Raw genomic sequence first — 22294 nt, 5'->3', positions numbered from 1 at the left:
CGTGCCAGGCCCGCCCAATATCGGCGCTCCCCAACAGCTCCGACGACCGCTTTCGCTTCGCTCGCCCAAAAGCTACTTCGCACGATCAAACCTCGCGTCGCCCGCGCCTCCCACGGCTCTCCTCCTCACCCGCCCCCCTTCTCCCTCCTTGGCAACACCTTTTTCTCGTCGTCCTTTGTTGGCGCATTCCCTCCGCCCTTTATCAATGGCGTCGTCCCTGACGGCCGCTGCGTGCCGTGCCACGGCCCGTCTGGCGGCGGGCAGCACCAGCACCACCAGCCGGACGGCAGTCGCCGCAGCATCCCGCGGTAGGTGCTAGCCTTGCTACATACACTTATGCACTTTGTATACCGGCCTTCCGTGATGGAGTCTTTCTCGCTAATGGGGGATTCGCGACTACTACAGGCCTCAGTACCTCGCCACGATGCCTCGCCGCGCACAACTTCGTCATGCCCGCCCTCTCGCCCACCATGACCGAGGGCAACATCGCGAGTTGGAAGGTCAAGGAGGGCGACCGCTTCAGCGCCGGCGACGTGCTGCTTGAGATTGAGACGGACAAGGCCACCATGGACGTCGAGGCCCAGGACGACGGCGTCATGATGAAGATCATGTCCGCCGACGGCGCCAAGGCCGTCCAGGTCGGCACCCGCATCGCCGTCCTCGCTGAGGCCGGCGACGACATCGCTGCCCTCGAGATCCCCGCCGACGAGCACAAGCAGCAGTCTGCCGGCAGCGAACCCTCGGCCGCCGCCGATGCGCCCGAGACCAACAACAAGAAGCAGCAACCCCCCGCGAGCCTCCAGCAGCAGCAGAGCTCCGGTTCCCAGTCGAGCGAGACGCACGAGCAGCGCTACCCCCTCATGCCCGCCGTCGAGCACCTCGTCAAGCAAAATGGCCTAAGCAGGGAGGACGTCAGTCGCATCAAGCCCACGGGTCCGAGTGGTCGGCTGCTCAAGGGCGACGTCCTCGCCTACCTCGGTGCCATCAACGCCGACACCCCCGCCACCGTGTCCTCGCGCTTCGCCAAGCTCGCCCACCTCGACCTCAGCAACATCAAGGTCGCCGAGGCCGCCAAGAAGCCCGCGCCCGCACCCGCAGAGACGACCGCCGCCGCCGCTCCTCCCGCGCCACAGGCCCTCGAGGTCAACGTCCCCGTCTCGCTCGCCAAGGTCGTCGAGGTCCAGAAGCGCATCCACGACACCCTCGGCGTCTTCCTCCCCGTGTCCACTTTTGTCAGCCGCGCCGCCGAGGTCGCCAACGATGACCTGCCTCGTGCCGCGCGCAAGCCCACCGCCGCTGAGCTCTTCGACCAGGTCCTCGGCCTCGACAAGGTCCAGGCCGCCACCGGCTCCCGCGGCGTCTACCTGCCGCAAATTTCCGCCATCCCTCCCGCCTCGTTGTTCGCGACCGCGCCGCCGCCCGCCGCCACCAAGGCCGACATCATCGATGAGCTCGCGCCCCGCAGGAAGAGCAGGGCCGCTGCGGCGCCGGCTGGCGTCCCCACCGTGCCGGGGCTGTCGAGCGGCATGAACGTCTTCAGCCTCGTCGTGCCCAAGGAGGAGGAGCAAAGGGCACACGTGTTCCTCGAGCGGTGCAAGGTGATTCTGGAAGAGGAGCCTGGGCGGCTGGTGCTGTGAGATGCGCGCTGCGGAGTTTTATAAGCCATGTAACTATTATACGACCCTAGACTATCTGACAAAAATCATATTCTATACAGCAGCATGTCCTCTAGGCGCTCCACGTTCAGATTTATGTCCACGTTGGCCTCCAGTATATACGACATGATGAGTATATACGGCATGATGTGTAAGCTTGCCCGAATCTACCACCATTCCGGCCCGAACCTCTTGCCCTCCATCACGCTCATCTCCACCGCCGTGCCCTGCACGTCCATTGTTGTCGACACAACGTTGTTTCCCCACCACTTGGGTGGCTCGATGCCGTGCATGGTAAATGCAAAGAATATGAACAGCGTCGCCAGTGCCAAGCCCAAGTCCAGCCCGCACGACGTCAGGAAGTTGAGACGGCTCCACCAGCCAAAGTGACGCTTCTTGATCCAGTACTGGAAGACGAATCCAACCATGGCCCAAGAGAAGTAGTTGAGAGGCGTCGCAGGTGGTATCGCTGCTGCACCGCCAAAGATGAGCGGCGCCATAGCATATTTGAGCGCGGATTTGGGATATCGTTTGGCAAGGTAGTAGATGATTACAGGAGTGATGGCGCCAAGAATAAAGAAAACGAAGAGGCCCGAGTAGATGCGCCCAGGCGAGAACATGCGCGCAGGACCGATCAAGCCCCATATGACGGATGCTGCCCGTGCTGTCAGTTCACGGCCGAAAGCGCATCAGAGCTTGACGCAGGGGCCCTTCATACCTGAGAAGAAGACGCGACCGCCAGGACATGTGAACCGATCCTTTTGGTGAATGTCGCACACATCATCGATGCTTGTGAGAGCAAAGTTCAGAACGATAATCTGCACAAAGCACGAGACCGTTGTCGCCACGACCTGGGACCAAAACATTGTCCGAGGGGGTATCTTCATATAATGCCCATACTTGAGGTCTGCAACAAAATGCAATGCCTGAGACCTATCACAAGCGTCAGAACAGGTAGCACCAGGCCAGGGGCCATTCCTACATTGTGATGTAACCAAACGTCTTGAAGCTTCACCCCAGGTTAGCATGATTGTAGACGCTAGACTGGGAGGGTGACCTACATCATAAGCGCCAATGGCCGGCCAGGCTGAATGTACCCGTATACGAACTCAGTGAGCACATTCAGGCCAATCTGGTTGTTTGTGACCGCTTCAATGATGCCAATGGGTAACGAGAAGCCAAATGATATGGCCACTGCAAGTAAGAATGCCCACCAGCTGAGCTGGGTCGGATAAGCCACAACCGTGTATAAGGCCACGGCGAGCATCTAGGAAGTGGTACACGTTAGCAGGAGGTTTCCAGGCCCAGTTCGTGTGAGACTAACAAATACAAATAGAGACATGTACCACACTGTGGGGGCCTCTTTATACTTCTTCATCAACTTCATATGTATATCTGGCTTCTCTTTTGTGCTGTTCCTGTACTGCCTCCAGATCTGCTTGCGATAGTGGATGAAGGTGTACACTATGAGAGACGATATGGTAGCGAATGAAAGGCCGTATGCCATGGCAAACGTGGTGCTATTCACTTAGCAATTCGTTGGCACGCAAAGCGGCGATGAGTGTTTTCTCACCTGATGAACAAGGGAGAATAATTCTGGTAAGCCTCCTCGTCGAGCGTGAAATCGGGTGTGAGGATGCGAGAAGTGTCGTATGGCCGGCCAGTGTTGTCATAGGTACTTGCGTCGCTCATCGGAAGAAATTGGGCATACCAGACCCCCGAGTAATGGAGAACGGAGGAGCCAAGCACAAAAAAGACGACGACACCAATTATTGTGTTAGCAATAGCGTACCTGGCATTCGGTCAGCTACATGCATCAAGCAGTCCGCGCAACGTGTCCTACCAAGGTGGTATCAAGGGCGAGCCGACATAGCCCGAAACTTGAGTCCAGTCAAAGGTTATCGGGATCAAGGACAGGCCAGTGGTGCCTCCAAACAGCTGATTTACGACAGCGTTCTGCGGCGCAATCCACGTGGCAAAGGCAAAGACGCTGAGACACTTGACCAGAAACCCTGGGATGAAGTAGTAGGCAAAGGCACCTATCGTGACCAGCATGAACCAACGATACCGAGGCATGCGGCCACCGAGGACGGATGGATCCTTTGGGGTGTTCTCTTCGTACATGGCATTCATAAGGGTAACGGCAACGAGATTGCTTGGCCAGATCATGGACGCGGGATAGACTAGCCGTGGTCAGCGGAGACTGGCCAAAGCAATATGGCATTGCTTACCCAGAAACTTGCGCATGGTGCCCGCGATGCCGTAGCCAAGAGATTGTGTAGATATGGTGAGGAGAAGCTGGAACAATATGCCGAAATTTTGCTTATAGAATATGAGCTGGGCCAGGATAATGTCCGTGGAGTATGCGACGGAGAAGGAGACGCTAGCCATGACGCCGATAATGGCATGCTCCTTGATATTGAAGGGTCCAGGATTCAGGCTCCACGTGTGGCCAAAGGTAGTAAACTGCCGGTTAGGCATGACTCTTGCCCAGCCATGTCCCAGAGGCCAGGCAATGATCTGGGCGACAAGTGCGTTGATGGAGATGGAAGGCTGGCGTAGCGAGAAGAGAGTGTTCATGGAAGCCCCGAGAAAGACAAGCGAGAGGCCGATTGTCCAAGCACGGACAGTGTTGCAAGGAAGATCTTGGTCGTAGTTGTGCACGGCAGCCCGCACTTCGGGGTATGGTGAGTCCTCTTCATCATGAGGCTTCGCTTCGTTACCAGGGAGCAGCCCATCTTCCGGGTTTGCCAAATCCTGGAGCTCGTAATCCTCTGGCAGATTCGGGTCCATGAGCGGCTCATTTTCCGAGTCGGTTTCATAGCCCTCGGGCTCGTCGTCCTTTGGCTCATGGGGTGAATCTGGCCGCCGCAGAGAGGAAAAGGAATGTCGGGTGCTCGGGACACGGCCATCATCTTGACCAACCTCTACACCGGTCGCTTCGGCGCCCGTGCCGTCGTTGGCAGTGTGACCGCCATCGTCTTTTGGCGTCATGTTTCAGACGGAGGCTGGATCAGACGAGGGATGGCGGTTCAATCGGACCTTGCCATGCCATGCGGGATGTGTCTCACTCAGTCGGGCCTCTTGCTTGTCTGGTCCTTGCTGGGGGTCGACAAAGATAGGATGAGCAATTGACAACAGATGATTGTCGTGGCGATCGCAAACCAAATGCGAGTATCCTCGTCAAGCGTTCATCGCACGAGGGTCAACCGTTGTGAAGGCTAGCCGCGGGCTGAAACGAGGTGTCGTGTCCCCTGTCGCGTGGTGCGCTGGCGCAGAGTGACCGTTTGATCGGGACTCGCGGCCCGGAAGGGGGCCCCGTATCGTGGCAGCGCGCGCGCTCTTCCGTGGCAATGCAATGCGAGATGGAACGTGTGAGCGACGGACGGCAGAGAGAAGAAAGGGACCAGGATGTCGAGGCAGGGTGAGCGAGGGTACGCGAGCGGCTAACTATACAGATGCCTTTCTGGAGCAGCCACGAAATACAAGGGTTGCACCTGCCGCGCCTCAGCTCAGGCCGCGGTACGGAGTACAACCTCACCCTCATTAAGTATTCCATGTTTCCTCCGTACCTAATCGCACCTCTGGCGGTGGCACACCTCCCTCACTTTCGTCGTCTATTGCTGAGTGAGCTATTGTGGCCGGTGCGTGCGCCGAGTCCGGGTGCAGAAGCCTAGCGCACGCACACGGTTTCTCGAGGCAATCAGCCACTTCGTCTCTAGTGGCCGGCGCCACGGATGGGCCCCAGCTTTCTTTCCCAAGTGCGCCATGCCCACCCAGCCTGGACTGGAAAGCTCTCACCACTGAACAGGTCCAACACCCATTCATTCACAACTTCTGCTCTATCGCGCCTGGCAAACCTCCCGCAAACGAACCAACAGTCGGAGCCGAATCTGTGGGCATAGATACTTCGTAACAGTCCTTGCATATTCCGCCCTGCCGCGACAGAACCCGACTAGCAGGCCGGACGCCGCAAGGTAGCCCCAAGGGCATATGCCTCACTTGCCACAGATGCTTGGTTTGCTCCAGACGTAAACGTTTCCCGAAACGGGACATGGAAAGGCAAGCATGCGTCGCGTCGTCGTGACCGGCCTCGGGGCCATTACGCCCCTTGGAGTCGGCGTCCGGCGCACCTGGACCCGACTTCTCGCCGGAGACTCTGGCATCACGAGCGTCGCCTCTCGGGAGCCGCGAGCCCGTTGGCAGGAACTGACCAGCACGGTCGCCGGTGTCGTGCCTTGCGGCAATGCCGACGGCCAGTGGAGCGCGGCCGACTGGCTCACAACCGCCGAGCAGCGTCGCATGTCCCTCTTTACCCAGTACGCGATTGCAGCCAGTGAAATGGCGCTCAAGGATGCCGGGTGGGAGTCTGCCAGCGAGGAGGGCAAGGAGGCGACGGGCGTGTGTCTGGGCAGCGGTATCGGCAACCTCGAGGAGATTTACGAGACCAGCCTGGCACATCAACGAGATGTGAGGGCTGTTGCGAACCTCGGCATCAGTTCCGTTGCGCTGACTGCATTTGTCACAGGGCTATAAGAAGGTGTCGCCCCTGTTCGTCCCCAAGATCCTCATCAACATGGCCGCGGGACACATTGCCATGAGGCATGGGTTCCAGGGCCCGAATCACGCGGCGACTACGGCCTGCACGACGGGTGCGCACTCTATTGGCGATGCGTCTCGGTTCATCGCACTTGGGGACGCCGACGTGATGTTAGCGGGGGGATCCGAGTCCTGCATTCACCCGCTTACCTTTGCCGGCTTTGGTCGCGCCCGGTCGTTGTCGACGGCCTTCAACGACAACCCCACCAGCAGCTGCCGTCCGTTTGATGCGGGCCGGAACGGCTTTGTCGTGTCCGAAGGGGCAGCCGTGTGTGTCCTCGAAGAGCTGGAGCACGCCAAGGCGCGGGGCGCCAATATCTACGCCGAGGTGCGAGGGTACGGGTGCAGCGGCGACGCCTACCACATGACGGCGCCGAGAGAAGACGGCAACGGTGCATACCTCGCCATGAAGCGCGCGCTGAGGAGCGCAGGGATTCGGCCGTCGCAAGTGGACTACATCAACGCCCACGCTACTGGGACGCAGGTGGGAGACGTGGCCGAGGCTGCGGCGATCCGTCGTCTAATGTTGGGCGAGGGGGGAGTCTCATCGGAGGCGCAAGTCACCGTGAGCAGCACCAAGGGAGCCATTGGGCACCTCCTTGGTGCCGCAGGAGCCATCGAAGCCCTTTTCTGCATCCTGGCCGTGCATGAGGTCCGAAGCAGCGGTCCATCGATTACTGTTGCCGCATCGTTGCTAACGTATAACACAGGGCATGATACCAGCTACGCTCAACCTCGAGCAGCCAGATGTGGGCATCGACTTCAATTTTGTGCCCTTGGAAGCGCAGCGGAAAAAGGTTGGCGTAGCCGTAACCAACAGCTTCGGATTTGGAGGCACCAACAGCAGCCTCGTGATATCTCGGTTCGAATGAGTCGCAGAACCGTACCACCATGTACCGCCACGTACTTTGTATAATTTGTACACTGCGCTTTAGACTTGTCTGAGTCCTGGCAGCGATGTAAGGGCATCTGGGTGGGGTATGAGGATAGAAACGCAAATTTGACGCAAACTCTGGGCTTGGTCAAAAGCCCAGGTCCCGTTACGAAGTGCAGTATAGATGTCAATGAAGTCGCACCAACCAGCGTCAGCGACGCCACAGCCAATAGGTGTGCACCTGAAGGAAGTTACGCTAACGGCCGCTAGAAAGCCCGCCAGCCGACGTTCTGCCGACCCCCAGTGGGCCTGCCGGCACAATAACGTACCTAGGACCCTGCCCTGCCTGCCCCAGGGGGTTCCCAATCCACTAGACGCATTCTCAGGCCCGTTGTTGCCAGCACCTCCACTACAAGTCGAAGTGTCATGCGCGCTGAGCGGTAGCCGCAGGTCGTGACGCCAGAGAAAAAAAGTCGCCCACCTGCCGTCGCGGAACAACGGAAGCGGTCCAGACACAACGAACCCCCCCCTTTCGTCCTCGCTTGCCCTCCCACACCACATCGCATTTGCGCACAATGACGACCTGCGAGACCTGTCGGTTACATGCGCGCATGCTCGTCCGGTCCGCCGTCCGCGCGGGCGCGCCACGAGCTCCCGCGAGGACCGCGGCGCCGGCGGCCCACGCCCTGGCCCGAACGCCGACGACGACGACACAAACGAGAGCCAGCAGCAGCGGCGGCGGCAGCGGCAGCAGAACGACGTCCACGTTTGTGACGTCGACGACGAGAGCGCCCGCTCGATGGTTCAGCAGCACGGGCGCGCGGCGGATCCTGGGCATGGGCGGCCTGGCTGAGTCGTACCGCGTGCTGGGAGCCTCAGAGCGCCTGTACAAGGCGTGCTCCAAGGCGGCCGACTACCACATCACCGAGGAGGAGCGCAAGAATGAGCAGGTGGAGAAGCTCGAGGACGGCGAGGAGTTGGGGCATCCCGTCGACGCGACCAATGTGTGGCACAAGAGTACGTCCCTCAACCCCTAATGTGCCGCTCGGACAGACAGGCAGGCAGGCAGACGGCAGGCGGACTGGGACTAACAGTGACGCAACGTCTTCACATACAGCCTTCAAGCTGCAGCCCAGCTTCAGCACGTGGTCGCACGTCACGATGCTGCAGCTCTACCTAGTCAACGCGCGGCTACGGATGCTGGAGCGCGACGCCTACCGCAACTGGCAGCAGCAGCTGGTGGACCACTTCTTCTTCGAGTGCGAGAAGAAGATGCACCTCGACCACGGCATCACGTCGGCGGCGCTGCGCCAGCGCTACCTCAAGGACATCTTCGTGCAGTGGCGCGGCTTGCTGCTCGCCTACGACGAGGGCCTCATCAAGGGCGACGCCGTCCTCGCCAGCGCCGTCTGGCGCAACCTCTTCAAGGGCGACCCGGCCGCCGACCCCCGCGCCCTGCTCGCCATCGTCGGCTGGATGCGCTCCAGCCTCGCCGCCCTCGAGGCCGCGTCCGACATGACCTTTGTGCAGCGCGCGCAGGACATTCTGGCCAAGCCCGTCGACGTGTTCTGGACGAGGCTCGAGGAGCCGTTTAAGCGGGCCGGCGCAGGCGCAGGCGCGGATGAGCAGGCGGAGGCGGGACAGCAGAAGGAGCAGCAGCAACAGCAGCAGCAGCAGCAGCAGTCGGGCTCAGCGGGCTCCGCCGCCGCATAGACTGGCTACTTGTGAACATAAAACATTGTCGCCTTGCATAATCCGAAAAAGGAAGGGAGGGGAGGGAGCGAAATGTAACATTGTCAACGAAAATGGGGTGTCATGAGAAGCATTGGATGCTATATCACTTTGTAAATCTTGGGCCAGTCGATGCCAACTTTGGGACACCAGAATAGGGTGCCCCTGTCTATCCACACACATACAAATCCCGAGTTCGTGCTTCTTTACCGCCGGCCTCTCCCCCGCGCTTTTCCTACTTCAAGGCAACCTTTTCCCACATTTGAAACTCGTATCTTGTGCCAGCCTCCTCCTGCGGTCCGTCCGGGAGGGCCTCCTCGCCCGTCCACGCCCGGAGGTCGGCGCGCGACCTCTTCGCCCACCCACCGTCGTCGGCGTCGCCCTCACCGTCCACCAGGCGAAGCGGAAAGAAGGTGTCGCAGTCAAAGTCGCGCTCGATGGCGGTAAGCAGGACGCGCCGCGCGGCGGGCAGGCGCAGGGCGGCGTCGTAGATTTGCGCGCCGCCCATGACGAAGACGCGCCCGAGGGCGGCGGCGTGTGCCTGGGCGTACTGCAGCGCGTGCTCGAGCGAGGGGACGCGTACGGGTTCCGCGGTGTAGAGGGTCGTCGGCGCCGGTGCTGCTGCGGCTGATGACGAGCCTGCTGCCGTCGTTGAAGCTGACGGTGCTGCGGCGGCTACTGATGAGGGGAGTCCGGACGATGACGACGACGCTGCAGGCAGTGAAGGGGGAGGGGCGGAGCGGGTGATGATGATGTTGAGGCGGTCTTTGAGCGGACGGAACTTGGGAGGTATCGAGTCCCACGTCTTGCGGCCCATGATGACGGCGTTGACGGCGCCGGCGGGAGCCTGGTCGTGCACCAAGAGGAAGAAAACGAATTAGCATACTACCAACGAAAACCATGGATGGGGAGTAGTGAACGAGAATCATCATCATCAAGAAGAAAGGGACCGCCGCGCACCTGAGGCGGGAGCCGGGTGGTGACGCGGGCAAAGTACTGCATCTCCTTGCGCAGGCCGGTCCAGGGCATGGTGCCGTGGGCGCCGATGCCCATGTTGCGCGTCGCGGCGACGATGAGGGTGAGCTCGAGGGGCTGCATGGCGGGCGGAAGAGGGGGGGGTGGGGATGGGGACGCGGCTTGAATGAATGATGGAAGAATCAATGAACGAATGAATTAATGAATGGATGGATGTTGGTGTTGCCGTGAGGTGTGGTGGCGGAACGTGACGGGCGGTAGTGGTGGCGGTGGTGGTATTGAAGTACGTACGACGTTCATAAATATCTTGAGGTGAGGTGTGACTGTGTGAGTGTGGCACGAGTGGTGGGGATGGTGGGTGAGTGGTGGTGGGCGTGGCGTTTCACACCCGTCATACGAACAACAACGAACAGGATTGCCCGCCGCGTACTTTACTTTCCCAGCACATGAAGCGATTTTGTAACTCCTATTCTACATGACAGTTGAAACCATGTATCCTATCTGTTCATATGGCGGTCAATTTACAAGAGCTAGATTTTTGCCATGCACGCTTCCAAGTTCCATCGATGGCGGGATCCCCTCACAGCTTGGCTCCCGGATCCAGAATCTTCACGTCTTGATACGCAATGCCAAGGTGCTTGTAAATCTGTGCAAAACTATACTCCCAAGTCAGCAAGTTCTAAGAGCAGGAGGAGGAGGAGGAGGAGGAGGAGGAGTCGACACGTACCGATCGCTGCCGAAAAAGGGCTCCGCCTTGCCGGCCTCGTTGGTGACCCAGATCCAAGGGGCGCCAAAGGCACCCAGCTCGAGGGCCCTGCCCGTCTCCTCCTTGAGGGAGTCCTTCATGCCGTCTCTAGCGGCCATGATGGCCCGCACCTGCTCGTCCGAGAAGAACCTCCTCCGGTCCTGGGGGTTGTTGTTGTTGCCGCCGCCATCGTCGACGACGACGACCTCGGCCAGGGTGGCGGCGAGGACGGCGTCGTCGGTGAAGTTTGCGTGCGGCGGGGCCCAGAAGCGGCGGAACAGGGCGGCGAGGGTGGCGTGCAGGGCGGCGGGCGGGAAGTTGGCCTTGATGTAGTGGAGGGCGCGCAGGGGCGACTGGGTGCGGGCGAGCTCCATGAGGTTCGGGGGCGAGGCCCAGTCGGTGATGCCGCGCGCGGCCATGGCGCGGCGCGAGTCGTGCGAGAGGTACTTGGCCTTGGCCGGGAGCATCCACGGCGGCCGGTTCCCTGCCCGTGTGTGATGAGTCAAAATGATGCCAACAAGGGCTCAACAGAGAGAGGTACAGAGGTTCTCGTTGCCTCTCTTACGTACCCGAGGCCTGCATGATGCCGCCCAGGAAGACGGGGTGGAACCTGGTTGGGCGGTAAGCAAGAGATGGGGTCAGAGGAGAGAAGGCAACGAAGGGCGTGAACTCACTCGACCTTTACCCCATGTGCGGCGAGCGTGTCGAGGTTGCCGATGAGGTCGACAAAGGCGACATAGCTAAAGAGGGAGGCTGTGGCGCGTCAGCAGCGCTTCCATCTTGACACGCGCATACCTCATCCGATGTCCCTCCGGCCTCCAGGAGCATCAACAGGGGAGGGAGGGGGGGGCCCAAGACAGACCTATGTCGAGATAGCAGTCGATGCGCCCGCCACCCATGATGGCTAACCCAACAAGCGTAGTCGGTGTCTTTGCTGCTTTCCGGGGAATTGCGACGAGGAGGCTCGGATTGCGTGACCGCGGGACAGTAGAAGCAGGTCAAGGAGAAATCGGGGTTCGTTGAGGGGGAGTGTGTGTGTGTGGGATGCGGCGACCTTGCCCAGACTCCTCCGTCCACGGAGGTTTTGAGAGGGATTGGTGACGACAGAGAGTAGGTCCTAACGTTTATGGGGTCGCGACAGGCGGCATCTCCATCCCGCAAGTACAAAGTTAACTTAGTTAGGTATGTATGTATGTATGGAATCCGTTCCGCTGCCTGCAGCACAGTGGTCGGCGATCCATTGTGGGGTCCGGGTCTGGTGTAGGTCTGAGCCGAGGCTGCTGGGTTGCTTCCGCTGCGACTTGCTGCTGCAGGTTCAGTAATCGAACCCCTGAAGAATGGGGGGGGGCTTCCATGCCGTCACACGTACCACCTATACGACCCCACCAGGCAAGCATTGCAGACGCAGGCCATCCATCCTATGTATTGTTGCGCTTGCATGCCGATTCCGTGCAAGGAGCTTCACTCCAGCAAAGGCGCGCACTTGGGGGGGCTCGCTGTTCCTTACATCAGCTGTCGTATAAAAGGTAAGTTAGCATGCAGGCCCATTTCAGTCCACCACGCGTATGTACGAATACAGTATATAGGTCTTGCCGATAAACAGGCGGTGATGACGATATTGCCATCTGCTCGTTCGTATACCTAATAACGCGTAGGTGGTCGCGGCCCTCCGAAAGGGCCTCTGCGAAGTAAGTTGGTACTTGATACATATTCTCCTTGGTCCCCCGTCTCGATGCATGCACCGTTAGCTTCGAATGGTTGCGGGAGAAGCACCCTGACCGTGCAAGCGCCCGGCGGTCTTTCCACGTCCACCTAGCCATAGCACTGAAGCCACTGCACCCTCTCCGCCATCACTACAGACTACGTACCACCACCATTATTAAAGGCGCCAACCCCCCAGGCCGAGGCAGTGGGGCGCCTTCCCCCGCTACTCTCCCGCGGATTGAAACGCCGCCCGCCCCGCCCGCACATGCCCGGGGCCCCGCCGCCGCTGCCGTCCGCCGGGATGGGAAACTCATACAACGCCGTCCGAACTGGTACCTTCCCCGGACATCACTGGAGCCTCACCTCACCTCACCTCACTCCCCGTCATGCACACCCACCCGCCACCGCCTTCACCACCATGTCATACCAATCCTGCACGACAAGACATATGTTTTAAATACAACCTACCGGCCTCCCGCGTCCGTAGTGCTTTCGGCATCCGCAAAGTGATTGATTGATCCCTCCCTCCCTCCCTCAACGCAACCATGGCCCCCGCGTCGTCTCGGCGGCAGCAGCAGCAGCCCGTCGCCCTCGTCGTCGGCGCCTCCCGCGGCATCGGCCGCCAGGTCGCCATTGACCTCGCAAAGAATGGCTACGCAGGTATCTCTCTCTGCCTCTTCTTGGCTCTCTCTCCAAAAATCGACGACGGGACGCATGCTGATATCTGGTATACAAAAACAAAAGTCGTCGTCGCCGCCAAAACCGTCAGCGACCCCTCCAAGCTCAACGACGACCCCTTTCCTCCGAACCCCAACTCGCCCGCCTCCACCATCACTACCGTGGCCCGCGAAATCACCGCAGCCGGCGGCGTCGCGACCGCCATCCCCGTCGACGTGCGCTCCGAGCAGAGCGTCAACGACCTCGTCGCCCGCACCGTCGAGGCCCACGGCCGCCTCGACGCCCTCGTCTACAACTCGGGCGCCATCTTCTGGGCGTCCGTCGCCGACACGCCCCTCAAGCGCTTCCAGCTCATGCAGCGCGTCAACCCCGAGGGCCTCTACGCCGTCGTTCAGGCCGCCCTCCCTCACCTGCGCCGCGCCCCGGTGCCCTCTTCCCTTCCCGGCGGTGATGGTGCCGCGGGCGGCGTCGTCGGCGGCGGTCGCATCGTCGTCGTCAGCCCGCCCATCTACAGCCGCTTCTTCCGTGGCAAGACGGCCTACGCCATGGGCAAGGTCGGCATGAGCGTCCTGACAAAGGGCCTCGCCATGGACCTGCTGCGCGAGGGCGAGCGCTCCAGCGGCATGGCCATTACCAGCATCTGGCCCGCCGTCGTGCGTTCCCCCCCTGCCCCCCCTTAACACCCACAGCTTGCTGTGACAGACATGACACTTCGCTCTCGTGCTAACACACACTCCGTCTAGGCCATCGAGTCCGCTGCCACGGCGCAGTTCACAAAGGCCGACCCCAGCGAGGCCAAAGACCTGCGCCGCGCCACCATCTTCTCCGACGCCATCCTCGCCATCCTCCGCGCCCCGCCCTCCGTCGTCAACGGCGAGCTGCTCCTCGACGAGGACTTTCTCCGCGACCACGCTGGCGTCTCCGACTTCGCAAAGTACAGCGTCGTCTCCGGCTCCAACCCCCGCCGCATCATGCCCGCCAAGCTACCCGACCTGACCGTCGCCGAGCAGGACGACGAGGGCAAGCGCCACGACAGCACCAAGAAGTCGCGGCTGTAGCATACCGGGGCTACAGTACCTACCACTCACCAGACTAAACCCATTCATCTGTTGGTTCGCCTTGTATAATGCGTATGCAAAAGCAACCTAATGAAATATATGTACCGACTCTGGCTCTGGCTTCGCGTGATACGTCCGCTCTTACATCCTGGTGCCTTCGTCCCCATCCCGTACAACCATCCGTTCGTCCTACCCTCAACTCCAGCCCTAGCCCGCAACCGCACGCGCCGGTTTCAAATGCAGTGTACGTACAGAAACCGCCCCAAACACCCGCTCCGCGTGCCCTATCTAAGTCTCGCCACGTCGTCGTGACTCTCCCCTGTGCACTGTGTCACAATTTCGGGCCGGGCTCCACGTCGACTCGAGGCCCCCTCACTCCTGGCTCAGGGGGTCCATGCCCTGCGTAATCTCCATCTCGCCAATCGTATCGTTGAACACTCTCGTCACACGCCCCAACACCTTCATGCGGTTCCACTCGTGCCGGCTGCCCCAGATCTCGTCCATGAGCTCCCGGTTGATCTGTTCAAGCTGCTCGATGGTGCAGCCAGACGTGCCGTCTGTTACCTCGACCAGGAAGCTCTCGACGGCCCCATCGACAGCGAGCGGCTGGGACGCCGACGAGCCCGAGTTCCCGAGGTGGGAGTCCTCGCCATGTGTGTCCTGCGATGGAGGAGGATGGGTGCCTGCGATGCGGAACCCTGAGTCTGCTGGACGAGCTTGCGACTGAGATGATCCCGTGACGCTGGGAGCAACGTCGCCCCGCGCCATGCCCTGAGCCTGCGAGTGTGGCCACACCTCGTCACTTGATGTAGCCTGGCTCTGGACCGGCAACGGCAGCGTGTCGGGGATGTCGACCTCGTTGTCATGGCCGCTATTGCGTCGGTCGCCATGAGTCCCGTTCGTGAGCTGGGTGCTCCAGTTGGACGACCGGTGCGTCGACGGATCTGATGTCTTAGTCGTTGATGCCTCATTGATGACGGCGGATGGGGAAACGCCGGGGGGCAGCGAGGTGACGGCCGACTTTTGCGAGATCTGAGTCATTCCCGTGTGAGCCGCAACAGACTGGTCCGCCGACCTCGCCGGCGGGCCCATGGCCGGTGTCTGCGTTGCATCCTGAGTGTCCTCCACGCCACTCATCTGCACGTCCACGTCCTTGGGCCCGGCCGGGCCGTCCGTCTGGTTGGATGTACCATTGCTCAGCGCATGCGACTCCTGGGCCTGCTCGACGGACAAGCCGTGGCCGTTCGATAGCGGGCTACGTAGCTGGAATCGGGCCATGGTCCGCGCCCCGGGGACTGCTTCGCCAAGCGTCACTGGGCCCTGCGAGTCGCTGTCGTTGCCAGCCGCCTGTTCCGACTGGAACCTGTCAGTGATCGTCTGCATCATTGCCCGCTTGCGTTCTCGCTCTGCTGCGAGCTTCGCGCGCTGCAGCTGGCGTTGATACAGCCCTTCCCAGTCGATATGCGCTGTGCTGGTCTCGATGCTGGCCACGTCCACCTCCACATTGCTGAGAAGTTCGTTTGCCTTGAGCGTGCGCTCCTTATCCCCGATGTTTCTGGCGTCCTTGGCAAGGGCCTTGATGTCGAACAAAAAGTCCTTGGGTCGCGCGTAAAAGCCGTTGGACAGGCGCTCCTCGATGGTTGTCGTCTCCAAGTTGTAGTAGCATTTGCCTGTGGCCGTGTCGCGCAGCACGTCGTTGCCATGCTTATCCTTGACGATCTCGAAAGGTCGGACTTCGCTGCCCGCGATGTCTGGCCGCACAAAATTGGGGTCCGACTCGGCGAAGAGGTACTCAATCTGCGCTTGGGGGATGACCGGCTGTCGGAACTTCTTGTACCGCCGGTTGATCTGATCCATGATCGGCTGCAGCTGGATCTTGAGGCCGTTCAGCAGCTGGTGGTCCCTCTTCTGCGCGGCCTTCATGTCTGCCTTGGTAGGCGGCCTGCTTTGAATGGTGGGAGCGATTGGCAGTTCCTCCAAGACCCTCTTCTTGCGATTCTCCGGATCTGGGAACTCTGCTGGCTTCTTCTTGACGTACTCAAGGGTCGTGGAAAAGTATTCCATTCGATAAGACTGCACGGGTCAGCATTGTCGCCCAAGACAAAGGGGGTCTCGATGCACACATACCCTCTCTGGACGGCCAATCTCCATTTTGTTCTTGCGAGCGTATCCGAAAAAGTCACGTACAAGCTCGGCCGATAGCCCCCCTTTCTCGCACTCCGCGGTCGCCAACAATAAGACTGGATCCGTGGGTTGGATCGACTTGAGCATTGTTTGGAAGGTGATGTACGCCACGGTACCATTCAAGGTCGCATACCAGGCGTCAATGTTGGGGATGTAAATGACGCTCGGCTTGTGCCGGCGAACCTCGGTGAAGAGACCAACAATCACCTGCTCCATTGGCTGCGCACGAACGTTAGCATCAATCTTTGGCATCGAACAGGAGTTACGCACCCTTCCATCTGCCAACAAACTCGGCAGATCAAAGTTCTGTACGTGAAGGCCTTCGAAGTAGTGAAGAATGGCCGACGAAACGTAACTCTGGCCCATGCCGTGGACTCCATAGATGAGGAACCTGGGTCGGAAAACTCGCGACCGCTCAAACTCTTGCTGCATGACCTCGCGGCCGAATCCATGGTCGTCGTCCTGATACTGTTCGTACATCGCCTCTTCCAAGGCAGTCAGCTTCTTCTTGCGGGGAAGCAAGTGGTCCAAGACGCGCTTGGCCTCGGCGAACTGGGCACGAAGCAAGGGCTCGACGGATCTTGGCAGCGGCTGGGCGCCAGACGTGGCAGACCGCTCCGACGAGGGAATTAGCTTCTTAATGGACATCATGAAGTCGGACGCGTGGACGGTGATCTTGTCCGGGTCAACGATGAGCTTCTCGCGGGACGAGTAAATTTGCGGGTACGTGCGCTGGATGGAGTTGAGAGCCGCCTCCGTGCATAGCGCCCTCAAGTCGGCACCCCCGTACCCCTTGGTCTTCTCCGCAAGAGAGGCCTTGAACTGGTCAGATAGGCCCCAATCCTGCGTGTGGATATCGAGGATTGCTCGACGGCCTTCAATGTCGGGCAGCGGAAAGTAAAACTCTCGGTCAAAGCGCCCCGGCCGGCGAAGGGCAGGGTCGATGTTATCTGGTCGGTTTGTAGCGCCAATCACGATGACCTGGCCGCGACCATCCATGCCGTCCATCAGCGCAAGCAGGGTGGAGACGATCGAGGCGTGGATTTGCTCTTGCTTGCTAGATCGAACTGGTGCCAGGCCGTCGATCTCATCAAAGAAGATGATGCTGGGCTGCGTCTTTCGGGCCTCTTCAAAGAGAAGCCGTAATTGCTTCTCGGCCTCACCCACCCACTTGCTCAGCGCATCTGCTCCCTTGCGCATGTAGAACGAGATCTTTCGCCCTCCGGAGCCCACCGAATTGGCAAGCGCACGGGCGAGAAGCGTTTTACCAGTTCCAGGAGGGCCGTGGAACAAGACACCGCGAGGGGGCGTGACGTGGAACTTGGCAAAGAGCTCGGGGTACAGGAGTGGCAGTTGAACCATCTCCTTGAGCTGGTCGATGTGACCCTGAAGGCCACCGACCTTGCTGAAGTCGACGTTCAAGTCCACGCCGAGAGGGTCGGCATCTGCCAGAGCCTTGCGATCCTTGATTTTACCGACATTAGGGGTGGCGCCAACGGCTTCGGCAGCGAGTCCCTGACCGCCAGGCAATAGTCCGCCAGGGGCGGCAGAGGTGGGCGTCATTCCAACGTTGCCAGCCACGCTCGATCGATGGACCATCTCATCGTCGCTGCTGTCGGAGTCGGCGCCTCCAGCAGCGCCTGTGCCCCATGGTCCGCCCAAAAGGGAGCCGCCGCCGCCGCCGCCTCCAAAGGGGCCGTAGGTCGTGTTCAGGTTCCGATCCCAGCCGCCACCGCCGCCTCCTCTAGCGCGGCGAGAGCGAGATGGAGTCGGCGCCGGATCCTGTATCTCCTCCTCCTCAATGTTGACAGCTGTGAGCGGCGGCATGTAGTAGTTCACCTTGGCTCGAGACCGCCTTGAGTGCTCTTGATACGCAATGGGGGACTCGCGCCGACGGCGCCTAGGACGAGAGGACTGGCGTAGCTCTCGTGCTTCCTCATTGAGTTCGTCGAGATCAAAGTCGGGCTCTTCGTCTGCAGAGTCGTCGCCACGGCGCGACACGCGACCCGCTCGACGGTTGGAGCGACCTCGAGGCGTGGGACTGTCATCTTCTTGGTTCTTCGCTTTGTCGCTACCCGACATCTCCGCATCCTCGGACTCCTCGCCAGGCTCAAAGTCACTGCTAGGTTCCTGAGTCGACTTCTTGGTCCGCGAGCCGCGAGTCAGTCGGCGCGACGTCGTGTTGGGGTCCGCGTCGGATTGTCCTTCTTCGGGGACAGAGGCTGCAGCACGAGACGCGCGGGTCCTACGGGTAACAGGGACATCGTCGTCATCGTCGTCATCGCCAGCTCCTGTCTCCGTCGCTTCCACTTCCTCCTTTGGTTCTTCCTGATCCTTGTCCCCAGCACCGATATCCTGCATCTCCGTATCGGCCGCCTTGCCTTCGTGTATCTCGGCATCCTGGGAAAGTTCGTCGGGTTGGTCCGCGTCATCCACTTGAGGAGCGCTGCTCTCCTGCGTCGCTTCCTGAATCGGCTCTATCGGCTCAGGGGCGGACTTAAGGCCTTTCATGGCGCGTGACGATCTGCGAGTGCGAGTGTAGGCCTCGGGGCTTCTACTACGCGAATCGCGGGAGGCGACGGCATGGCGGCCCGAGTTGGAAAGCTCGACGAACTCATCTGTGTCAGCAGTGCTCGCGCGCGTTGACCGGCGCGTGGTAGGCATGGTCGCGGTCTTTGGGACTCGAAGCTTGACGAGCCTTCGCGAGGTGGCTTCGTGAAGCTCCTCCTTGGGTTGGGGCTCCTCGGGTTCCTCAGCCTCTTCTTCTGCCGCAAGCTCGTCTTCCGGGGCCTCGTCTTCGTCGTCCTTGATAACCTCGGCGTCCTCGTCCTCGCCGTCGCTGCTCTCCTTATAATTGTGAAAGGTTCTAGCGGCCTTCCGGGTGCGGCGACCGGCGGCGTTGACGGGGGCGTCTTTCTCGTCCTCCTCGTCGTCGTCGACAAAGGAGCCTTCTTCTTGGCTGTCGGAAAGCTCTTCGTCGTCGTCCTCGTCAATATCGGAACCCCGGTAGCGGTGGCTCCGCTTGCGGCCAAGACGAGATCCGCGAGACGGCCGAGCTTTTTTGGAGCTGCGCTGAGGCCGCTGCTCGCTTGGGTCGAAATTTTCGTCCTCCGAGTCGGACTTGTTTGGATCGAAGTCCTCCAGCACCCTCTTCCGCTTGCTGCCCATCGCGTTCCAACGCTAGAAGTGACAAAATCTCTCAGTGTATCAGGTACGTGATGTTGTCGGCTTCCACTGCGGCTGCTGGGTGGTGGTTATGCTGGGTGGACGAATCGGAGTCACGGGCGATGCGGAATTGACGTTGAGGGATATGTGGTTCACACCATGCGTGGGAGGTCTGGAACTGTATGCTGCAGGCCGGGGTGTGTTTGTGAATGCGGGTATGCCTCGAGCGAGATGAATAGAACAAAATTTCAATGGCGCTGGTGGATGAACAATGACGAGCCAAAAGGGTGAATAGTCCGACAGCAGTCGCAGGGCGGCGCGGCCGGCTGGTTGGCCGTGAACCTGCGATGTTGTCGCGCGGGGCGACACGCAGAGGACGTACTGAGGCAACGTGTGCCCTGCCCAGCGAGCCGTATGAGATGTGGGTGGCCAGCGATGGTTGTCGCGATGCTGGGGGGGGAGGGGGTTTCGAGGGAGAGCTGAGGTGGACGGGAGAGTCGAGGAGCGACAGGCGTGCGATGCGCGTGTCGGCGTCGCGGGTGCGAGGGTGAGGGTACTTTGGTACCTGTGCTGCCGGTCAGGGCGATGCCATTGGTGGGCTGCTTCACGTGCAGGTGGTAAAAGTGGGTTCGCTCAGAGCGCCTCAGTGTGGGCCGCGGTGGCCCCAGCGCTCATTTCCACTGCAAAACGTCGCAGAGCACCACTAAAAAGCGGCAACCCGGCGAGGCGGAGGCAGGGGCAGCAAAACTCATTTTGAATGACCTCGAGAAACTCGACAACGTCAGGAACACGACGAAACGTCCACAACGACGCCGGATGGCTCCCAAAAGTGCATCAAACCAGCTGCAGAGGCGTCACGGCGCCCGCGGCATGCATCACAGGCCCATCGCAGCGCGTGCGACGTCTCAATTCTCAGTACAGTCGACGTCTCCCGACGGTCCTGGTCGAGTTTTAGATACCCCGGATTTTCCAAAAGCTCGGGAGCTACCACGACATGACGCCATGCCTTGCGGCTCAAGTCCAAGCTCCTCGGTAGGGCTGATGGACGTTGAGGCGGCAGCGCCGTTCGTCCCACTGCGAGACTCGGGCCGGCGGCGACGGATGGAAGGGGGGGGGGGGCTTGGTGCCTTGGTGCCTCAGGCATATACAACCAGACATGAGTCTTCCACTGTCTTACTTCCTTCCCACTGCGTCAAGTGAAACCCACTGCCGCCAGCTCCAGAAGCCACGCATGCGTATCATCTCGGCTGGTAATCATTACTTTTCCATTCACCAAGAATAAGCCGATTAGTGCGTCCCTTTACTCGCCGAATGCGAGAAATCTGGTTGCGGGCAAGCAAACACACAGCATGTCCCAGCCAGCAGCACGGGGCGTCCAGCAGGGCCGACACTTAAACTCATGGCGCACATCAGACCGGTGGCTAATCACACTCTGGGCAACATGCGAACTTCCCACAAATCGGATGGATCGACATCGACAGATTGACAGGGTGTCGTCATGGTGAGCGTGATTCACTACCGTTGGTAACTGTCACCGGTGAAGATACAGCAATGCAAGGCCCCGTCATGCCGTCTTCTAGAAGAAGTCCGCGATCGCGGCCGCCGCCGACCCGGCATCGTCGAATCCCCAATCGTCAACGGTCGCCAAGCAGGCCAAGCTCCAACAAAGTCGCACTAGAGCCTTGAGTCACCGGCCGCGTGTGCGTCGGCCTCACTGGCTGGGCGTCGAACGGGCAGTCATCTGAACAGCTTGGCAGGATGGGATCCCCCAGTCTCTCCAGCGAGGGACCCCAAGGGGGGGATTGGGCCTGGCGACCCACGGCGTGGGGAAACGCGGCCCCAAGCAACGCCAATGTGCTGCTGGCTAGGCTGGCTAGGCTGGCTGGCTGGCCAAGCAGCGCCCAGCGCCCAGCGGCGCGTCTTGCCCGCAGCCAGCCCCGTTGATGAATCGAATTCTGTTGCCTTGTATGGCCCGCCGATCCAATCGGGCGCTCCGGCCGGCCCCGTATCATGCGGCCGTGGCTCGCCATCATTGGCCCTCACCTCACCCCGGGGCCTCGACCGCCGGCTGACCTCAGCCCCGGACGCCGGCACGCAGCGTGTTTGTGCTCGGGCTTGGGTAGCAAGCATGCATGGCATGGCATCGCACACGGGGTCTGTCTGACTTGCATCCCTCGGGTACACATGTGTGTGTCCGGCACATGTCCTCGTACTTCGTACATATAACGTACGCCCTGCCCCTCCTTGGCCCCCAGGCGGATGACATTGACATCCTGTTTCTTTCATCCACATCGCAAAATACACCAAACAACTACTATCCGACACGGTAGAGCAGGCCTCAAGACGGGATCAATTGATACTGCTTGTTCTTGCTCTTGTGTAGACGTGCCAGCTCAGCACATTACCCCCATCTATACGTGTCATCGCAACCCCGCCCGGTGACATTGTACCCCTTGATTACACCTGGCCACCGCCCACCTGTCCACATAGTCACAGCCATGAACGGTGCTCAGCCGAAAACAGGTGCCAGTCCGTCAGTTGACACCTCGTCACACGCGGCGAGCAGGCCCATTGATATTCCAAACCTCTCCAAGAGTCAAGTACGCCGCTCTCACGCCTCCCCGCTCCCTTCCACCCTCTTCAGTGATTAACACTGGTTGCCAGCGCACGAGTTCCTACTCGAGCGACTCTTCCAGCGCATTCGCAACGTCCCCGCCGCTCTCATCGTCCTTTTCATCCTCCCTCCGCAAGACGTCAACCTTTGTCAAGCCCGCCCCCAGGGTCAACGTGCATACAACTTGCGGCCGCCACACGGACCAGTACTTCTTCGGTGGACCGTCCCTAAGGGACCTCGCCCGATCCATGATTGGCAAGAAGACTTAAAGTACTCAGAGGTGGCAGGAGGGTGCTTTCGACGAGCCCTTCA

The 22294-nt window shown here is 60.4% G+C and overlaps 9 protein-coding genes across 12 annotated transcripts; 5 read left to right on the top strand and 4 right to left on the bottom strand.

Moving 5' to 3' along the window:
• The first annotated feature begins 55 nt into the window (after positions 1–55).
• PDX1 (Dihydrolipoyllysine-residue acetyltransferase) lies at positions 56–1697 on the top strand. 2 transcript variants are annotated; one of them, XM_047981647.1, is made up of 2 exons: positions 56–308; positions 406–1697. In XM_047981647.1, exons 1-2 carry the CDS (start codon positions 206–208, stop codon positions 1635–1637), a joined length of 1335 nt encoding a protein of 444 aa, XP_047837607.1. In that variant the 5' UTR covers positions 56–205; the 3' UTR covers positions 1638–1697. The 2 variants fall into 2 exon arrangements, with proteins under 2 accessions (XP_047837607.1, XP_047837608.1); XM_047981648.1 differs by having other exon boundaries at positions 294–1697.
• On the bottom strand, positions 1666–5088 carry JDV02_000791 (uncharacterized protein). The gene is made up of 8 exons (XM_047981646.1): positions 3887–5088; positions 3499–3838; positions 3229–3447; positions 2980–3175; positions 2717–2922; positions 2638–2664; positions 2374–2588; positions 1666–2310 (listed from the first exon to the last, which is right to left on the bottom strand). The coding sequence occupies exons 1-8, from the start codon at positions 4647–4649 to the stop codon at positions 1823–1825; spliced, it is 2454 nt and encodes an 817-aa protein (XP_047837606.1). The 5' UTR covers positions 4650–5088; the 3' UTR covers positions 1666–1822.
• Positions 5089–5456: 368 nt separating this feature from the next.
• Positions 5457–7355, top strand: CEM1 (Beta-ketoacyl-[acyl-carrier-protein] synthase II). 2 transcript variants are annotated; one of them, XM_047981644.1, is made up of 3 exons: positions 5457–6125; positions 6184–6906; positions 6965–7355. In XM_047981644.1, exons 1-3 carry the CDS (start codon positions 5724–5726, stop codon positions 7124–7126), a joined length of 1287 nt encoding a protein of 428 aa, XP_047837604.1. In that variant the 5' UTR covers positions 5457–5723; the 3' UTR covers positions 7127–7355. The 2 variants fall into 2 exon arrangements, with proteins under 2 accessions (XP_047837604.1, XP_047837605.1); XM_047981645.1 differs by having other exon boundaries at positions 5472–7355.
• A 295-nt stretch (positions 7356–7650) lies between these two features.
• Positions 7651–9075, top strand: JDV02_000789 (uncharacterized protein). The gene is made up of 2 exons (XM_047981643.1): positions 7651–8145; positions 8246–9075. Exons 1-2 carry the CDS (start codon positions 7704–7706, stop codon positions 8839–8841), a joined length of 1038 nt encoding a protein of 345 aa, XP_047837603.1. The 5' UTR covers positions 7651–7703; the 3' UTR covers positions 8842–9075.
• On the bottom strand, positions 8965–10144 carry JDV02_000788 (Dihydrofolate reductase). 2 transcript variants are annotated; one of them, XM_047981641.1, is made up of 2 exons: positions 9820–10144; positions 8965–9706 (listed from the first exon to the last, which is right to left on the bottom strand). In XM_047981641.1, the coding sequence occupies exons 1-2, from the start codon at positions 9955–9957 to the stop codon at positions 9095–9097; spliced, it is 750 nt and encodes a 249-aa protein (XP_047837601.1). In that variant the 5' UTR covers positions 9958–10144; the 3' UTR covers positions 8965–9094. The 2 variants fall into 2 exon arrangements, with proteins under 2 accessions (XP_047837601.1, XP_047837602.1); XM_047981642.1 differs by having other exon boundaries at positions 8965–10136.
• Positions 10145–10256: 112 nt separating this feature from the next.
• Positions 10257–11757, bottom strand: JDV02_000787 (Dihydrofolate reductase). Its single transcript, XM_047981640.1, has 5 exons — positions 11442–11757; positions 11254–11332; positions 11149–11189; positions 10562–11063; positions 10257–10490 (listed from the first exon to the last, which is right to left on the bottom strand). Exons 1-5 carry the CDS (start codon positions 11476–11478, stop codon positions 10415–10417), a joined length of 735 nt encoding a protein of 244 aa, XP_047837600.1. The 5' UTR covers positions 11479–11757; the 3' UTR covers positions 10257–10414.
• An 838-nt stretch (positions 11758–12595) lies between these two features.
• On the top strand, positions 12596–14144 carry JDV02_000786 (uncharacterized protein). Its single transcript, XM_047981639.1, has 3 exons — positions 12596–12943; positions 13028–13614; positions 13705–14144. The coding sequence occupies exons 1-3, from the start codon at positions 12829–12831 to the stop codon at positions 14017–14019; spliced, it is 1017 nt and encodes a 338-aa protein (XP_047837599.1). The 5' UTR covers positions 12596–12828; the 3' UTR covers positions 14020–14144.
• Positions 14068–19875, bottom strand: YTA7 (TAT-binding protein-like protein 7, AAA ATPase). Its single transcript, XM_047981638.1, has 3 exons — positions 16474–19875; positions 16147–16422; positions 14068–16092 (listed from the first exon to the last, which is right to left on the bottom strand). The coding sequence occupies exons 1-3, from the start codon at positions 19369–19371 to the stop codon at positions 14392–14394; spliced, it is 4875 nt and encodes a 1624-aa protein (XP_047837598.1). The 5' UTR covers positions 19372–19875; the 3' UTR covers positions 14068–14391.
• Positions 19876–21866: 1991 nt separating this feature from the next.
• On the top strand, positions 21867–22251 carry JDV02_000784 (uncharacterized protein; the record flags this gene model as incomplete). Its single annotated transcript, XM_047981637.1, has 2 exons — positions 21867–21968; positions 22033–22251. The coding sequence occupies 2 exons, from the start codon at positions 21867–21869 to the stop codon at positions 22249–22251; spliced, it is 321 nt and encodes a 106-aa protein (XP_047837597.1).
• Between the last annotated feature and the right edge of the window lie 43 nt (positions 22252–22294).

Source organism: Purpureocillium takamizusanense, chromosome 1 (genome assembly GCF_022605165.1).
Source record: "Purpureocillium takamizusanense chromosome 1, complete sequence".
Classification (NCBI taxonomy): domain Eukaryota; kingdom Fungi; phylum Ascomycota; class Sordariomycetes; order Hypocreales; family Ophiocordycipitaceae; genus Purpureocillium; species Purpureocillium takamizusanense.
The sequence above is the reverse complement of the archived record's forward strand: the minus strand, read 5'-3'. Positions and strand labels throughout refer to the sequence as shown.

Excerpts from the sequence above, each read along its gene's own strand:
- JDV02_000786 (XM_047981639.1), top strand. The coding sequence starts at position 12,829 with ATGGCCCCCGCGTCGTCTCGGCGGCAGCAGCAGCAGCCCGTCGCCCTC. Across the intron at positions 12,944-13,027 it reads CGCAAAGAATGGCTACGCAG|TCGTCGTCGCCGCCAAAACC; the intron begins GTATCTCTCTCT and ends CAAAAACAAAAG. Across the intron at positions 13,615-13,704 it reads CCAGCATCTGGCCCGCCGTC|GCCATCGAGTCCGCTGCCAC; the intron begins GTGCGTTCCCCC and ends CACTCCGTCTAG.
- JDV02_000791 (XM_047981646.1), bottom strand. The coding sequence starts at position 4,649 with ATGACGCCAAAAGACGATGGCGGTCACACTGCCAACGACGGCACGGGC. Across the intron at positions 3,839-3,886 it reads CACCATGCGCAAGTTTCTGG|TCTATCCCGCGTCCATGATC; the intron begins GTAAGCAATGCC and ends GACCACGGCTAG. Across the intron at positions 3,176-3,228 it reads TATTCTCCCTTGTTCATCAG|CACCACGTTTGCCATGGCAT; the intron begins GTGAGAAAACAC and ends CTAAGTGAATAG.
- YTA7 (XM_047981638.1), bottom strand. The coding sequence starts at position 19,371 with ATGGGCAGCAAGCGGAAGAGGGTGCTGGAGGACTTCGATCCAAACAAG. Across the intron at positions 16,423-16,473 it reads GTTTGTTGGCAGATGGAAGG|CCAATGGAGCAGGTGATTGT; the intron begins GTGCGTAACTCC and ends GTTCGTGCGCAG. Across the intron at positions 16,093-16,146 it reads AGATTGGCCGTCCAGAGAGG|TCTTATCGAATGGAATACTT; the intron begins GTATGTGTGCAT and ends TGACCCGTGCAG.
- JDV02_000787 (XM_047981640.1), bottom strand. The coding sequence starts at position 11,478 with ATGGGTGGCGGGCGCATCGACTGCTATCTCGACATAG. Across the intron at positions 11,333-11,441 it reads CGACTGCTATCTCGACATAG|CCTCCCTCTTTAGCTATGTC; the intron begins GTCTGTCTTGGG and ends GACGCGCCACAG. Across the intron at positions 11,190-11,253 it reads GCACATGGGGTAAAGGTCGA|GTTCCACCCCGTCTTCCTGG; the intron begins GTGAGTTCACGC and ends CCGCCCAACCAG.
- PDX1 (XM_047981647.1), top strand. The coding sequence starts at position 206 with ATGGCGTCGTCCCTGACGGCCGCTGCGTGCCGTGCCACGGCCCGTCTG. Across the intron at positions 309-405 it reads AGTCGCCGCAGCATCCCGCG|GCCTCAGTACCTCGCCACGA; the intron begins GTAGGTGCTAGC and ends CGACTACTACAG.
- CEM1 (XM_047981644.1), top strand. The coding sequence starts at position 5,724 with ATGCGTCGCGTCGTCGTGACCGGCCTCGGGGCCATTACGCCCCTTGGA. Across the intron at positions 6,126-6,183 it reads GCCTGGCACATCAACGAGAT|GGCTATAAGAAGGTGTCGCC; the intron begins GTGAGGGCTGTT and ends CATTTGTCACAG. Across the intron at positions 6,907-6,964 it reads GCATCCTGGCCGTGCATGAG|GGCATGATACCAGCTACGCT; the intron begins GTCCGAAGCAGC and ends CGTATAACACAG.
- JDV02_000789 (XM_047981643.1), top strand. The coding sequence starts at position 7,704 with ATGACGACCTGCGAGACCTGTCGGTTACATGCGCGCATGCTCGTCCGG. Across the intron at positions 8,146-8,245 it reads GACCAATGTGTGGCACAAGA|CCTTCAAGCTGCAGCCCAGC; the intron begins GTACGTCCCTCA and ends CTTCACATACAG.
- JDV02_000788 (XM_047981641.1), bottom strand. The coding sequence starts at position 9,957 with ATGCAGCCCCTCGAGCTCACCCTCATCGTCGCCGCGACGCGCAACATG. Across the intron at positions 9,707-9,819 it reads CCACCCGGCTCCCGCCTCAG|GCTCCCGCCGGCGCCGTCAA; the intron begins GTGCGCGGCGGT and ends GTGCACGACCAG.